The 16,739-nt window shown below is 37.9% G+C and overlaps 1 protein-coding gene across 1 annotated transcript in view; it reads right to left on the reverse strand.

Annotated features, from left to right (window-relative positions):
• LOC126331946 (integral membrane protein GPR180) overlaps nucleotides 1-16,739 on the reverse strand; it is a 51,134-nt gene that overhangs the window by 22,608 nt on the left and 11,787 nt on the right. Inside the window, exon 2 of the mRNA XM_049996538.1 lies at nucleotides 6,022-6,187. Within this exon, the coding sequence (XP_049852495.1) occupies nucleotides 6,022-6,187 (166 nt within the window). The remainder of the gene's footprint in view (nucleotides 1-6,021; nucleotides 6,188-16,739) is intronic.

Here is a 16,739-nt window from a genome sequence, read left to right on the forward strand (position 1 = left end):
TTTGTAAATCTAGAAAATGGAATCAACTTGTGACCTGTTAACAGTACTCAATACTTTGTGTGAATTAACAGCCAGTTGTATTTCACAAGAATGATATTTTCTGACTCTGAGCTGATTATGTGTCATAAGATAGTTTTCTACGAGGCATTTCATAATGTTCAAACACAGTACATGTCCCAAAATCCCACTAGAAATCAATGTCAATGATATAGGTTTCACCAGTTTCCTTTCTCGTATATTGCTGTGACTTGTGCAGCTTAACAGACTTTAGGTACAGATCTTACATCGAGCAAGCGGTTGTATATGACTGTTAAATATTAGGCTATTTCATCAGCATATTGAGAAAGAAACCTAACTGGTATACTGCCAGGATGGTAAGACTAGTCTTAAATTGATTTATGTTGCTCAGACTCACTCTTAGAAATGCGTCAAGCAAACTTTTATCTGATGTTCTGAGTAGATAAATTTTACATTTATGTTTGGTGGATTTGGATAATACGGTACTCAGTCTCGCTCCAATGACCTTGCGGTCACTGGTGCTATTTATTTGCTCAGGATTCTTTGCCACTAAGCAGTCTAATATGTTACTGCAACCACCGATACTTTTGTGTGGACTCCTGAACTAATTGCACAAAATAATTTTTGAAGAATACATTATTACATCAGTGATTACAACCTGTAAGCCATCTTGTGGTGCATAGTGGAGAGTACATCTTGTATCACTAGCTGTTTCCCCCTTCCTGTTCCATTTCCAAATGGCATTTTGGAAGGACAACTGTTGGTAAATCTCTGTATTAGACCTAATTTCTCAGAATATCTCATCGTGGTAATTTTGTGAGATGTATGTGGGAGAAAGAGAAACATAGACTGCCTCTTCCCACAATGTACTCTTCAGATTTTCAATAGTATACCTTTCTGTGAAACACAGTCCTTTCTTGTACCATTTTCCACTGGAGATTGTTGAGCATCTGAGTAATGTACTTGCAGCACCTAAACAATCATTGAACAATTAGTTGTCTTTCAGTTCTGTCAATTCACCCTGGTAAGAGTCCCAGACTAATGAACAAGACTCAAAAAATGATCGAACCCAAGTCTTTTGTAAGCCATCACTTTTGTGAATGAATTACATCTCCTCAAGATTCATCATAGGAATCTCCAACTCACATAAGCTTTTCCTAACATTTGTTTTTCATGGCTGTTGCACTTTGGGTCAGTCTGGATCGTTAGCCTTAAGTATTTTACGGAAGTTATTGTTTCAGGCGATTTTTCACAAACAGTGTAATCACACAGTAGTGGATTTTTTCACCCATTTACGCATAGCAAGTTAAAAACTTTGAGTTTCGTCAATGACATTGTAATTCTGTCAGAGACAGCAAAGGACCTGGAAGAGCAATTGAACAGAATGGACATGGTCTTGAAAGGATATAAGATGAACATCAACAAAAGCAAAATGAGAATAATGGAATGTAGTCGAATTAAATCTGGTGACGCTGCGGGAATTAGATTAGGAAATGAGACGCTTAACGTAGTAAATGAGTATTGCTATTTGGGGAGCAAAATAACAGATGATGGTCGAAGTAGAGAGGATATAAAATGTATGCTGGCAATGGTAAGGAAAGCGTTTCTGAAGAAGAGAAATTTGTTAACATCGAGTAAAGATTTAACTGTCAGGAAGTTGTTTCTGAAAGTATTTGTATGGAGTGTAGCCATGTATGGAGGTGAAACATGGATGATAAATAGTTTGGACAAGAAGAGAATAGAAGCTTTCCAAATGTGGTGCTACACAAGAATGCTGAAGATTAGATGGGTGGATCACGTAACTAATGATGAGGTATTGAATAGAATTGGGGAGAAGAGGAGTTTGTGGCACAACTTGACAAGAAGAAGGGACCGGTTGGTAGGGCATGTTCTGAGGCATCAAGGGATCACGAATTTAGAATTGGAGGGCAGCGTGGAGGGTAAGAATAGTAGAGGGAGACCAAGAGATGAATACACTAAACAGATTCAGAAGGATGTAGGTTGCAGTAGGTACTGGGAGATGAAGAACCTTGCACAGGATAGAGCAGCATGCAGAGCTGCATCAAACCAGTCTCTGGACTGAAGACCACAACAACAACAACAACAAGTTAAATTTATTAATGTTCCGGGTAAACTGCCAGTCCTTTGACTAACTGTCAATCCTCTGAATGTCTTCTAGCAATTTGCTAGCATCCTCCGGCACTGCTTCCTTCTTACAGACAACCATGTCACCTGTGAAATGCTGTATGGAGCTTTCAACATTGTCCACTATGGTGGCCAAATGGCCTTCTTGAAGCCAACACTCCCCCATGGTGGAATCCGTGTACCCATCTGTCTGCACCCAGAGTGATGCTCATGTTCAAATGTTTCTTAATATTTGTGTAGCATCACACTGTCTTGAAACACTCCTGAAGTAATCTTTATATCTGTCAGTTTCATTTCATTAATAATTATATGCTGAGTTCTATCTGCAATAAAATCCTGAATTCAGTCACAAATGTGATCCAATTCTTCTTTTTTTCTTTTTTCAGCTTGAAATGGTACCAAATGCCTTCGTGAAGTCAAGGAACATGGCATCAGCATGGGTGCACTTGATCTCATGCACAAACACATTCAGCTCAGTTTTGTAATATCTATGTTTGTGGAACCCATGTTGATTTACAGAGGAGATTTTTCATTGCCGAAAATCACCATAATACATGAGCATATATATGTTTTATAATTCTACCACAGACTGACATCAGCTAATTACATGCATCTGTTCTTTGACCCTCTTGAAAATGGAAATGATCTGCACTTTTTTTTTTCTTGTTGCTAGGTACCCTATGTTGCTCCAGTGACATATGATAAACTACAGATACAAAGGAAACAAGTTATTCCAGATAATCTCTGTAGAAATTTACTGGTATTTCATTTGATGCAATGATTTTTCACTATTAAGTAACTGTAGTAGCTTTTGTATTCTGCAATCACTTATCTCAATATCTGCCATTTCGGTGTTTTTATGACGGTCGAAAGGAGGAACCATATTTTGATCATCCATGGTGAAACAACTTTGGAAGACCAAATTCAGTATTTTGGCCTCCTCTCTGTCGTCTTCCGTTTTGGTACAGGCACTGAGAGACTGAATAGATGAGTTTGATCTATTTAAATAAGACCGAAACTTTATAGTGTTTTTAATCGCATGAGGTGACTAAATTTTACCTTCATATTCATTGAACACTTCTCTCATTGCTCTCGTTACACTCATTTTCACTATGTTCAGCTTTTGTTTGTCAGCTAGGCTTTGACTCTGGCAGACATGTGATAGTGAAGCTCTCTTTCCTTTAACAGAAATTTTCTAATACAGCTATTATATCACAGTGGTTCTTTCCCATCTCTTAAAACCTTGTTCAGCACATACCTGTTTATGTCATATTGAAGAATACTTTGGAATTTTATTCATTTGTGCTCCACATCTTTGTTCTCAGAGTTGAATATTTTATGTTGGCTACTCAAATACTTTGCAACTTGTATCCTATCATTCTTGCTAAACAAAAACAATTTCTTATCTTTCTCAACATTCCTTGTAATACTCGAGAGTCGCTGATGCTATCAGAGCCTTATGATCACCAATGCCACCTTCTATGTTAACTGATTAGAAAAGTTTAGGTCTCTTTGTTGCTAGGAGGTCTAAGATGTTACCTGAAAAGTAGGTTCTCTAACTAATTGCTTGAAGTAATTTTGATACCAGACATTCACAATAATACCATACGAACTATTATCTCTGACACCAGTTTTGATTCCACAATTGTCTCATTAGCTGGCACACTGAAGTCCCCCCTACTACAACAGCAAGGTCAGTAATCAGTAAACTCACTCACAAAATTCTGTAAGTTCTTTCTGAAGTGCTCTGTTACTATGTCTCCTGACAGAGGAGGCAACTGATTACCACATCTGGCCACCTCTGACACTTAACTACACCCAGATTTTGGTATTTCACAAATTCCAATGATGTTTTATGCCTACCACCACCTTAGAATATGTATTTTCGTCAACATAGCAAGGGCACATCAAAGTCAGCACGAACTATAATTGTATGGGATGAGTTATCTATTTGAAATAAGACTCAACAATGTAGGAAAAGACTGATTGTTACTTACCATTAAGAAGACATGTCAAGTTGCAGACAGACACAATTAAGAGGCACTCACAATGTAGGAAAAGACTGATTGTTACTTACCATTAAGAAGACATGTCAAGTTGCAGACAGACACAATTAAGAGGCACTCACATATAGCTTCCGACCACACACTTCATCAGTAAAAGATCCACACACACACAAAATTGCCAACTCCAGAATTTCTGGTCAAGTTGCTGCAGTTAGCAGTCGTGTGTATGTGTTTTATTGACGAAGGCTGTGGCTGAAAGCTATATGTGAGAGTCTTTTAAGTGTGCCTGTCTGCAAGTTGACGTGTCTTCTTTATGGTTAGTAGCAATCTGTCTTTTCCTACATTGTTGATATTCCTACCTGGAGTTTCCATTGTTTGAAATAAGACTGAAACTGTCATTGACCCTTTCAGAAACTACATCACCTGAATTCAGGGGTTAGTAAAAGTAACCAATTATTAATTTATTTCCATTGTCAAGTATAACCTATACCCACACTAGCTCACATGAAAGAGCTACTTTAATTCCATTATAAGATGACCCACTCCAGTGACAGACACACCACTACCAACTAAATTTTGTCTATCCTTTGTGTACACCATTATATCCTTGGTAAAAAGTTTAGATGAACTTATCTAAGGGTTTTAGACAGATTTAAGTACCTACAAAAATTTCTACTTTAGCGCTTTGTAAGAGCACTTGGAGTGATTTTGACTTTCCCATGGCAGCTACAATAATTTACAAATATAGTACTGATGTTTTCTAGGTTTACTCTAGTCCTGTGTTTGACCTGCTTCCTTCAAACCTGTACCCTTGGATGAAGTTCACCTAGAAACACTAACCTGAAAACCATGTGCTCCTTTACATCCAGCCCCTACTATACTCTCTATGTAGCTGCCTCCCATGTATAATGGTCCTCTGATCTATTAAGCAGATCATGTCACCCCTACACTCTATGATCCAAGTCAAGTAATCTCGAGCTTACACAGTCACAGAGCTGCTTGAGCCTCTGATTCAGACATTCCACTCAGCTCTGTACCAAAGACCTGGAGAATCAGTCTTGTCAATTATGCAAAAATACACTTTAGCATTACAGTTTTGTCTGGTGTGTTTACTGTTCTCGTGATATGCCAAAAGTACCTTAATTTTGTCTGGATTATTTTATCCTCCAAAGATATTTTTTGTTTTATTTTTTCAATACTATTTTATTTATCACTTTTTCAGCCCACAACATGCTCAAAATCTCTTTCCAAACACACGTTTCAAAACACTACCTAACATAAACTTATCTAAAAAACAATCAAAGCGTATCTCTTAAATAATGAATGCTGAGAGAAAAAAATGTGATTCCAATCATATCTCAACATGAGTGGATTTTACTCTGTTACTCAGCACAGCCTTGGTCCTAAGGTTACTGGTAAGTGTGTATGATATGTACAGTGAAAAGTGTGGAGAGACTGAAGGAACGTGTTATTAAGCTATGTTGTTCGTAGTATGCACAAAAGTAAGACAATTGTTGTGTTAGGTGTAAATGAATGATGTAGTGCATGTGGTGAGACATTACCCTCACTTTCAGGAGTCCGCAGGCTCACACACTGTCTGGCCCTCCTGGTTTACGTTTTTGCAAGTCACATCATGCAGATGTAAGCATCACCCTTCAATAAGCAGTGACACACTATCTGTCCTCCCATAATATGAGTAAACTTATGTCTCCCTCATAATAAGATGAACGATCGATCCTACATCATCAAAAAAATTATCACTGGATGAATAAATTATTAATACTAGTGAAATGTTGCATGGCAATCAAGGATGTTAATGAATAAAGCTTAATTCTCAGTCAAGTACACAAACCTGTTTGTCAAAAGAGAACTGGTACACCAGGGAAGTAAATCCAGTGACATTGGGATTTCCGTTGACAAGCCATAAGTCGTATTCCAGTTCAGCTTCTTCTGGAAAGTGATGCCAGGTACAAGTTGTCAAATTACGATAGCATGCAACTAGACTGATGTACCAAAATCTGAAAAGAAAAACATGTAAATCTTTAATGTAATCAATTAACAAATTTCTGACAGTTTCGTAATATCTACATCTATAAACATACTTGCTGAAGTGAATTCCCAGCAACCTGAGTCTGAGTGAGCAGGCCCTTCTTTCTAATCTTTCTTCCCAACTTAAGCCTCTGCCTTCCCTTAGCAAGGAACTAATAGTTCTAAAAGCAAGGGATGGGTTTTTACAATTTTAAATGCATCTACTAATATATGAAAATATATAAATTTTAAAAAAATTGCAAAAACCAACAAATCATTGTATACAAATCATCAGTTACACCAGATGTGTATGAGTCTAGCACGCAATAAAATCTGAGCTAGCCCAATTCCCTCCTTGAAACACTGCATCGTTGCTCCACCAGATCCATACTGCATTGATGTCACCACCAGATCAAGTAAATAACATGTTTCAAGCAAAATCAAATGATCATTAGGATGTGAACACACACCAATTAAATGACGTATTGTGAACAAAATACAAAAATTAAACATAAAGGTGAAATGTACAAACAAAAACACACACACACACACACACACACACACACACACACACACACACACTATCAATGCAACATACGAGGGTAAGTCATAAAGTTTCAAGTGTGACCTCAAAAAATAATATTACATAATTAATTTTGGTTTGGTAATTGGTTTGCAGATAAATGCTTGCACTTACGGCACACAATGAAATCCCCATACTACAGTAGCACAGCATGTCATTAGAGAAACCAAAACAAAATGAGACATCCCGTTAATAAAGTGGAGTATCATGCTGCATAAGCTACATAGGTATGATTGGTTGCTCAAGCAAACCCCAAAATTTGAGTGAGTATGCACAGCGTTCCTCACTGAAAACTGCAGAATTATTTTTTCTTTACATTAGTGTTAAAATTGACTTGCTCACCACATTGATGGGTAGCTGGTTTTTGTAATACAGCACTGTAAAAAGGTTATTTTAAAACAAATGGCTAACTGAATTTGTAGGAATTAAAATCCACAATGACATATAAGTGAAGTGACCATTTTCTAAAAAAAATCAAATATTAAGGGAGTGCTGCTTTTTAAGTCAATAACATAAACTGAAGGCAGTAATGTTTAATTATTATTATTATTATTATTTCTTTCTTATCTCAGACGTTATGTCTGGTCAGAAGTAGAAAGTGACGTGGACCTTGATCAAGCGTGACTTCCTTTTAACGGTACGGTATATGTTATATTGCATTTAGGAACTTTTGGGTAATTGAACATGTATCAATAATTATGGATTTCTGTAGTTGTATATATAAGTTTGGATGTAGCTGTATTGCATTGATGTGCTGGTGGACATTGTGTGGTATGACTCCTGTAGTTGATAGTATAATTGGTATAATGTCAACTTTATCCTGATGCCACATATCCTTGACTCCTCAGCCAGTTGGATGTATTTTTCAATTTTTTCTCCTGTTTTCTTTTGTATACTTGTTGAATTGGGTATGGATATTTCAATTAGTTGTGTTAATTTCTTCTTTTTATTGGTGAGTATGATGTCAGGTTTGTTATGTGGTGTTCTTTTATCTGTTATAATGGTTCTGTTCCAGTATAATTTGTATTCATCATTCTCCAGTACATTTTGTGGTGCATACTTGTAAGTGGGAACGTGTTGTTTTATAAGTTTATGTTGTAAGGCAAGCTGTTGGTGTATTATTTTTGCTACATTGTCATGTCTTCTGGGGTATTCTGTATTTTCTAGTATTGTACATCCGCTTGTGATGTGATCTACTGTTTGTATTTGTTGTTTGCAAAGTCTGCATTTATCTGTTGTGCTATTGGGATCTTTAATAATATGCATGCTGTAATATCTGGTGTTTATTGTTTGATCTTGTATTGCAATCATGAATCCTTCCGTCTCACTGTATATATTGCCTTTTCTTAGCCATGTGTTGGATGCATCTTGATCGATGTGTGGCTGTTAGATGATACGGGTGCTTGACATGTAGTGTTTTCTTTTTCCAATTTACTTTCTTCGTATCTGTTGATGTTATGTGATCTAAAGGGTTGTAGAAGTGGTTATGAAATTGCAGTGGTGTAGCCAATGTATTTATATGAGTGATTGCTTTGTGTATTTTGTTAGTTTCTGCTTGTTCTAGAAAGAATTTTCTTAAATTGTCTACCTGTCCATAATGTAGGTTTTTATGTCGATAAATCCCCTTCCTCCTTCCTTTCTGCTTAATGTGAATCTTTCTGTTGCTGAATGAATGTGATGTATTCTATATTTGTGGCATTGTGATCGTGTAAGTGTATTGAGTGCTTCTAGGTCTGTGTTACTCCATTTCACTACTCCAAATGAGTAGGTCAATATTGGTATAGCATAAGTATTTATAGCTTTTGTTTTGTTTCTCGCTGTCAATTCTGTTTTTAGTATTTTTGTTAGTCTTTGTCTATATTTTTCTTTTAGTTCTTCTTTAATATTTGTATTATCTATTCCTATTTTTTGTCTGTATCCTAGATATTTATAGGCATCTGTTTTTTCCATCGCTTCTATGCAGTTGCTGTGGTTATCCAATATGTAATCTTCTTGTTTAATGTGTTTTCCCTTGACTATGCTACTTTTCGTACATTTGTCTGTTCCAAAAGCCATATTTATATCATTGCTGAATACTTCTGTTATCTCTAGTAATTGGTTGAGTTGTTGATTTGTTGCTGCCAATAGTTTTAGATCATCCATGTATAGCAAATGTGTGATTTTGTGTGGGTATGTTCCAATAATATTGTATCCATAATTTGTATTATTTAGCATGTTGGATAGTGGGTTCAGAGCAAGGCAGAACCAGAAAGGACTTAATGAGTCTCCTTGGTATATTCCACACTTAATCTGTATTGGCTGTGATGTGATATTATTTGAATTTATTTGGATATTAAGTGTGGTTTTCCAATTCTTCATTACTATGTTTAGGAACTGTCTCAATTTAGGATCTACTTTGTATATTTCCAATATCTGTAGTAACCCTGAGTGGGGTACACTATCAAAAGCTTTTCGGTAATCAATGTATGTGTAGTGTGGTGACTTTTGTTTAGTTTTAGCTTGATATGTCACCTCTGCATCTATTATCAGTTGCTCTTTACATCCTCGTGCTCCTTTGCAACAGCCTTTTTGTTCTTCATTTATAATTTTGTTCTGTGTTGTATGTGTCATTAATTTCTGTGTAATGACTGAAGTTAATATTTTGTATATTGTTGGTAGGCATGTTGTGGAGCGGTATTTAGCTGTGTTTGCTGTGTCTGCTTGATCTTTACGTTTCATATAAGTTATTCCACATGTAAGTGTATCAGGGAATGTTTATGGGTCTGAAATGTAACTGTTAAATAATTTAGTTAGAAGTGAATGTGTTGAGGTGAACTTCTTTAGCCAGAAATTTGCTATTTTATCTTTTCCAGGGGCTTTCCAATTGTGAGTAGAATTAATTGCTTTAGTGACTTCATGTTGCAAAATTATCACTTCAGGCATTTGTGGTATTATCTTGTATGTGTCTGTTTCTGCTTCTATCCACCGTGCATGCCTGTTATGTTGTACCGGGTTTGACCATATGTTGCTCCAGAAGTGTTCCATGTCTGTTATGTTTGGTGGATTGTCTATTTTAATGTGTGTGTTATCTATTGTCTGGTAAAATTTCTTTTGGTTTGTGTTGAATGTTTGGTTTTGTTTCCTTCTATTTTCACTTTTTTTGTATCTTCTAAGTCGTTTGGCCAATGCTTGTAATTTCTGCTTCTTCTCATCTAATTGCTCTATCGCTTCTTGTTGTGAGATTTTACCTAACCTTTTTCGTTTTTTTTCTGACATTTGATGTTTTATAAATTGTGTTAGCTGTCCAATGTCTTTTCTCAGTTTTTCTATTCTGATCTGTAGCCTGTGTTGCCATGCTGGTTTTGTGGGTTTCTTCTGTGTGTTGGTTGGTTCTGATCTCTGCCTAGTGTGTATATTTAGTGTAGTGAGTGCTCCTATATAAACCAGTAGTTGTAACTCTTCCATAGTTGTGTTTTCATTTATTTTGTTGTTAATGATTGTGTTGATAGTTTTTATTGTTGTTTCGACTTGTGGGTTATTTGGCGGTCTATGCAAGAATGGTCTAATGTCTGTATTTGTGTCTTTGTATTCTATATATGTCAGCTGAAATTTTTCTTCTATATTTAACATGTGTGTCACTTCGTGTTCTATTTGTACTTGTTCTGGTGGCAGTCTTAAGATTTCGTTTTCCTCTGATTTTTTAATTGATGTGTGTTGTTCTTTGTTTGTTTCCTCTGGGATGTTTGAGTCCATTACTGTATTTTCTTCTTCTTCTGATTGCACATTATTTTGTTCCAGTATTTGTTGTACTTGTTGTTTGATGTTTTCTAATTCTGACTGGGGTATCCTGTATTTTTTATTATTACACGGATCTGTTAAAAATTTTAATTCTGGGTATCTGGTAATAAATGTTGTGTATACTTGTGATCTGTATCCAGTTGTGTTGGTTCCTAGGTTTGTTGCTTGGTAGTAACAGAGGCAATACTGACCCTACGTTTCTAGCATTTGTAGACTTAGAGAAAGCTTTTGACAATGTTGACTGGAATACTCTCTTTCAAATTCTAAAGGTGGCAGGGGTAAAATACAGGGAGCGAAAGGATATTTACAATTTGTACAGAAACCAGATGGCAGTTATAAGAGTCGAGGGACATGAAAGGGAAGCAATCGTTGGGAAGGGAGTGAGACAGGGCTGTAGTCTCTCCCCAATGTTATTCAGTCTGTATATTGAGCAAGCAGTAAAGGAAACAAAAGAAAAATTTGGAGTAGGTATTAAAATCCATGGACAAGAAATAAAAACTTTGAGGTTTGCCGATGACATTGTAATTCTGTCAGAGACAGCAAAGGACTTGGAAGAGCAGTTGAATGGAATGGACAGTGTCTTGAAAGGAGGATATAACATGAACATCAACAAAAACAAAGATCATGGAATGTAGTTGAATTAAGTCAGGTGATGCTGAGGGAATTAGATTAGGAAATGAGACACTTAAAGTAGTAAAGGAGTTTTGCTATTTGGGGAGCAAAATAACTGATGATGGTCGAAGTAGAGAGGATATAAAATGTAGACTGGCAACGGCAAGGAAACCGTTTCTGAAGAAGAGAAATTTTTTAACATCGAGTATAGATTTAAGTGCCAGGAAGTCATTTCTGAAAGTATTTGTATGGAGTGTAGCCATGTATGGAAGTGAAACATGGATGATAAATAGTTTGGACAAGAAGAGAATAGAAGCTTTTGAAATGTGGTGCTACAGAAGAATGCTGAAGATTTGATGGTTAGATCACATAACTAATGAGGAAGTATTGAATAGGATTGGGGAGAAGAGAAGTTTGTGGCACAACTTGACCAGAAGAAGGGATCGGTTGGTAGGACATGTTCTGAGGCATCAAGGGATCACCAATTTACTATTGGAGGGCAGCGTAGAGGGTAAAAATCGTAGAGGGAGACCAAGAGATGACTACACTAAGCAGATTCAGAAGGATGTGGGTTGCAGTGGGTACTGGGAGATGAAGAAGCTTGCACAAGATAGAGTAGCATGGAGAGCTGCATCAAACCAGTCTCAGGACTGAAGACCAGAACAACAACAATAACAGAACATGAGGTGTCGATTAACTTCATCTGACCATCTCATCCTCTATCTTTGTTTTCCTTCTAGGGTGGTTGCAGGAAGCATATCCTGCAAAACACCTATATTTGGATTTAAATCATTTTCCAGTTGGCTAGCAGTGTCCTTACCATTGTGGGTGGGCATAGGGTGCAAACGTCGTCCCCGACCATGACGGCGCTTGTCCGAGGCTTCTTTAGTTGTGTCCTGAACCAACTAATCACACTAAAAGGGGGGTTAGCCCTATTAGTGCTTTGTTCTTTTCGTCGCCTTTTATGAATGGCAGAACATACCGGAGGCCTATTTTTTTCCCGGGCCTCCACGGGGATTATTATTATTATTATTATTATTGTATTAAATAGCTAAAAATGAAGCCGGTTGAGTATGACATGATGAGAACATTTATACCATGAAGTATGAATTTAAATAGTGGTTTCTTTTAATATAACTTTTTGATACAGCCACATATGTTACTAGTGAGCCAACATACCTGCTGTGAAAAGTGCCCCATCTCTCCTGGCTAAAACATTCAGTAAATGGACAGTAATTAAAACAACTTAGCGAAGTTCTTTGTGGTTTAATTTGCAGCTCTGCAACAATCACGAAACACAACAGGCAGTGAGAGATTTTTTTTCCTTGTGAAACCCTGTTGGCTGTACTGTAACTTATCCTAAATTTGAATTTCCAGGCTTCAACAACTGAACAAACAACGAAGTAGTCTGAAGTCAGAATATGTACACCATTAAACGTTAGTTTGTGTTCTATTTGACCTGTGTCATCTGTGCTTGGAATTGTATTGTGTCTTTGTGCCTTGCATGTCAAAATCATTGAAAGGATGAGTATATAGTGAAATACAAAAGGACTTCAACTGGTAATTGTGATTGTGATGGTGATATCGAGTCAACAGCGCGTGGCAGTAAAAGCGATCCATCCTTGGCAGCTTGTGACAATGAAATCCCTGTTACTATTTCTGGTAATTTCACAAAAAATGATAGTGGTACTGGAAGTGGCAGCCATTGGGGCAGGACTTCACAAAAACACTGGGTAAAAACATCTACATGGATTCAGTACAACGAAAAATACAGCAGAGTTTATTGTTTTTTGTAGAGGTCTATGTGTGAAAACAAGAGATTGCCTCTGAAACTACGATCAAAGATTCCTATAATGCATTCATTAACTAAGGCTTTAAGAACTGTTCTGTTGCTCTAAAACAAAACTTAATGCAGTACTTCAAAGAGTTTCATTGAATTTCTGCCTTGCTTGTCATTCTGTAGATGCTGTTTTGTCTTACGCAGGAGTCAGAAATACAGATACTTTGGGAAGATGCTAAATAAAAATGTGATGCATTGCAATTAAGTGGGGTAGGACGTCAAACGGGCCAACTTCGAGCAGGAGAGGCACCACAGGACATTTTAATTTCCACTGTCTATACTTTTACAAATAAATTCATAAAATTTTGTCAGCATGACCAGGAAGAATTCAGAATTCACACTCATAGCAGTGGAAGTTCAAAAACATAACGAAGTATTTTTTTTTACATGTGAAATTTCATCATTTTTTTCACTTACTAATGGCAGCAGTTGTTGCTATATGTACACTTTTCTTCATAAGTAAGAGAGATGGTTCAATGAATTTTGCACAACATACAAACCATACTTAAAGGTGTATGGAAGTCTAAAATTTTCCAAATCCATTAAAAACTGTGGTAAAAATTGAGGCAATTAACTACAAAATTTGTGTTTTTTCTAAACATGAAGTTTAAAATACAACAAATCATTCGTTTTTTTATAAATTAAATAAATTCTAGAGTTTCATACACCTGTAAATATGGTATGTAAGCTGTGCAAAATTCATCAAAGAATCTCTCTAACTTATGAAGAAAAGTGTACCTATAGCAACAAATGCAGTTATCAGTAAGTGAAAAAATGATGAAATTTCACACATAAAAAAATGATTTTGCTATGTTTTCGAACAAGTGTGAATCTTGAATCCTTCCCGGTGCTGACAAAGTTTTATGAATTTATTTGTAAAAGTATAGACACTGGAAATTAAAATGTCCTGTGATGCCTCTCCTGCTCCAAGTCAGCCCGTTTGACGTCCTACCTCCCCTTAAGTCTCCCCACTGTTTCACACCCTAGAAGATTCCCATTAAAATTAGGCCGTAGTGACAAGCATAATTCGTGAGATATTCAAGAAAAGTTGCTTATTTTATACCACCAAAAGTACCTGCATTTAAACAGTTGCCATCGCTTCCACACCAAAAAAATCCCTTCCCCTAAAGCACAGCCACCCAGGGATGGCGTAATTCAAGTGATGGCTGCTCTCTTGCCCAGAACCATAAAGGGTTTCACAGACAGGTACTGTCCCCCGTACATAGCCTGAAAACAGATTTCCCATGCCATATCCCTACACACCCCCAAGATCTAGTTACAGAGAAATTACCCCCCCCCCCCCCCCCCGTCCCTCCCCCCTGTTACCCAATACTCCCCTGGACTGGAACAACTGACCCATATCCTTCGTTAGGGCTTTGATTACCTATCGTCATGCCTTGATATGTGAGACAACCTGTCCCCGATCTTTCCCACCAGGCTTATCCTACACTATCAGAGGCGAGGCCATGGGCATTTTGTCTCCATTCACAGATAATTTAAACATTCCTGTAATCCTCCTGGCCTCAACCTTTGTTACCCATTGACCTTACCTACCTAACGCCTTCCCTGTTCCCATTCCAGCACTACACAGCCCTCTATTTTACCAACACACCCAGTCTTTTTACTTCTCTCCTTTTCCGCTATCCCTCCCCCCCCCCATCCACCGTATAGCCTCCTGACTACACCTACCTGAGCCACCCTCTCTCCACCTCGTCCCTGCATGCTCCCACAAGCAGCACTCTATCATCCCCCACCCTTACCCTGTTATGCCTCTCCCTCCCTGTTCCAGCTTTCTCCTACTCCCATCACTCAGTAGCCTCTCTCACCATGCGCTGTTGCTCGCAGGCTGGCTTCAGCTGCCAGAGATTGTGGCCACATGTGCGTGAGCTGTGTTTGCCTGTGTGTGTGTGTGTGTGTGTGTGTGTGTGTGTGTGTGTGTGTGTGTTGTCTATTTTCAACATAGACTTGTTTGCTGAAAGCTCACTTTCATACAGTCTTTTCGTTGTGCCTATTGGCGGTTCGGCATCTCTGTTATATGGTGAGTAGCAACTATACTTTTCATAATATTGTTACATTCCGTCATGGATTTCCCATTTTTTGATTTTTGCCTCATGGCTTTTCTTCCCTTCCATAACCCTGTGCTGTTTTCCTCTGTTATTCTAATGCATTAGATGTTCTTCATTTCAGTGACTGCTTCACAGCCTGTGGCATCTGGATCTTTCCCATCAACACAAGCATTTCTGAACTGCACAGGTGGGAACTCTCTCTGGAATATATCCTATGTTTCTGTGACCCTCCTGGTCTCAACCTTCGTTAGTGATTGTCCTTACCTATTAAGCCCCTTCCCTGTTCCCATTCCAGCACTACACTTGCCCTCTATTCCACCAATGCACCCAGTTGTTTTTCTTCTCTCCTTTTCCGATACCCCACCATCTGCCTGACATCCCAACTGCACCTAGCTCCCCTGCCTTCTCTCCACCTTGTCTCTGCACACTCCCACAAGCAGCAGTTTATCGTCCCCCACCCCTACCCTGCTATCCCATTGCCTTCCTGCTTCAGCCTCCTCGTTGCCCCAAACACCTCGTTGCCTCTACACGATGCACGGCTACTCTCAGTCTGGCTTTAGGTGCCAGAAAGAGTGTGTGTGTGTGTGTGTGTGTGTGTGTGTGTGTGTGTGTGTGTGTGTGTGTGTGTGTTGTGTTTGATTTTGAACAAAGGTCTTGTGGCTGACAGCTCACTTTCTGACAGTCTTTTTGTCGTGCCTATTTGTGACTTGGCATCTCTGCCGTATGCTGAGTAGCAACTGTCCTTTTCACTGTTAATTCTATTTTGAACACGAGTAGTGAGAGGCAACATCCTTGTCAAACCACTTGGTGAATGTGTTTCCATTCCAATAAGTGGAATAACATTTTGACTGTATATGTTCCACACTGCTTTTTATGGTGTGTATTAGGGTGTTACTTTCTGCCCAGATTTTCCAAAGTATTTTCTCTCAGCTGTACTGGAAGATTTCTTAAAATCAGCAAACGCCAGATATGTTTTCAGGTTGAATTCTTTCCTTTTCAGTTAGCATCTCGAGTGTGAAGCAGTCGTCAGTGCATGATCTACCTTTCCAGAACCTATTCTTTTCTTCTTCCAAGAGTGGTTCACAAAAAGTTTGTAATTTTAATTTTATGATGCTGGAGTAAATTTTATAACCCATAAGCTTATGGCTTTATAGTTACTCACCAACCTGGTCCCAACACTGGAAAAACATACTCTGAATGCCAAAAGTCAAGATAAAGAGTGAGTGATAGAGGAATAACACTTCCTTAAAAAATCTCAGTCCACTGACCTAGCTGGAAGTACCTTATGAGGGTCTCCTGCCAGGGTTAGAGGAGAGAATGGTCAATTGTTTTGAAGGTTGAAGAGGACTGTGCAAACCAATCATAGATAAAGCACATGAATGATCTTCTTCTACACTGCCACATAGGTTTGATTAGGGACTTTCCAAGACTATGGGAGACAACCCCAACAGAAAATCGAATTTGGATCTGAATGTATAAATGTGGAAGCACCACAGCCAGACCTTCTACCTTTGGTTAGCAATGAATTGGAAGGCTACATGCTTTGTTTTCAAGCCTCAAAGAATAACAGGATTGGTTTTAACAGTGATTTCTTACAATCTGAAGATCAAATTATAGATTTACTATAGTTTTTCAACAAAAGCACAACTGTAACTGAACTCTCA

Source organism: Schistocerca gregaria, chromosome 1, assembly GCF_023897955.1.
Source record: "Schistocerca gregaria isolate iqSchGreg1 chromosome 1, iqSchGreg1.2, whole genome shotgun sequence".
Classification (NCBI taxonomy): domain Eukaryota; kingdom Metazoa; phylum Arthropoda; class Insecta; order Orthoptera; family Acrididae; genus Schistocerca; species Schistocerca gregaria.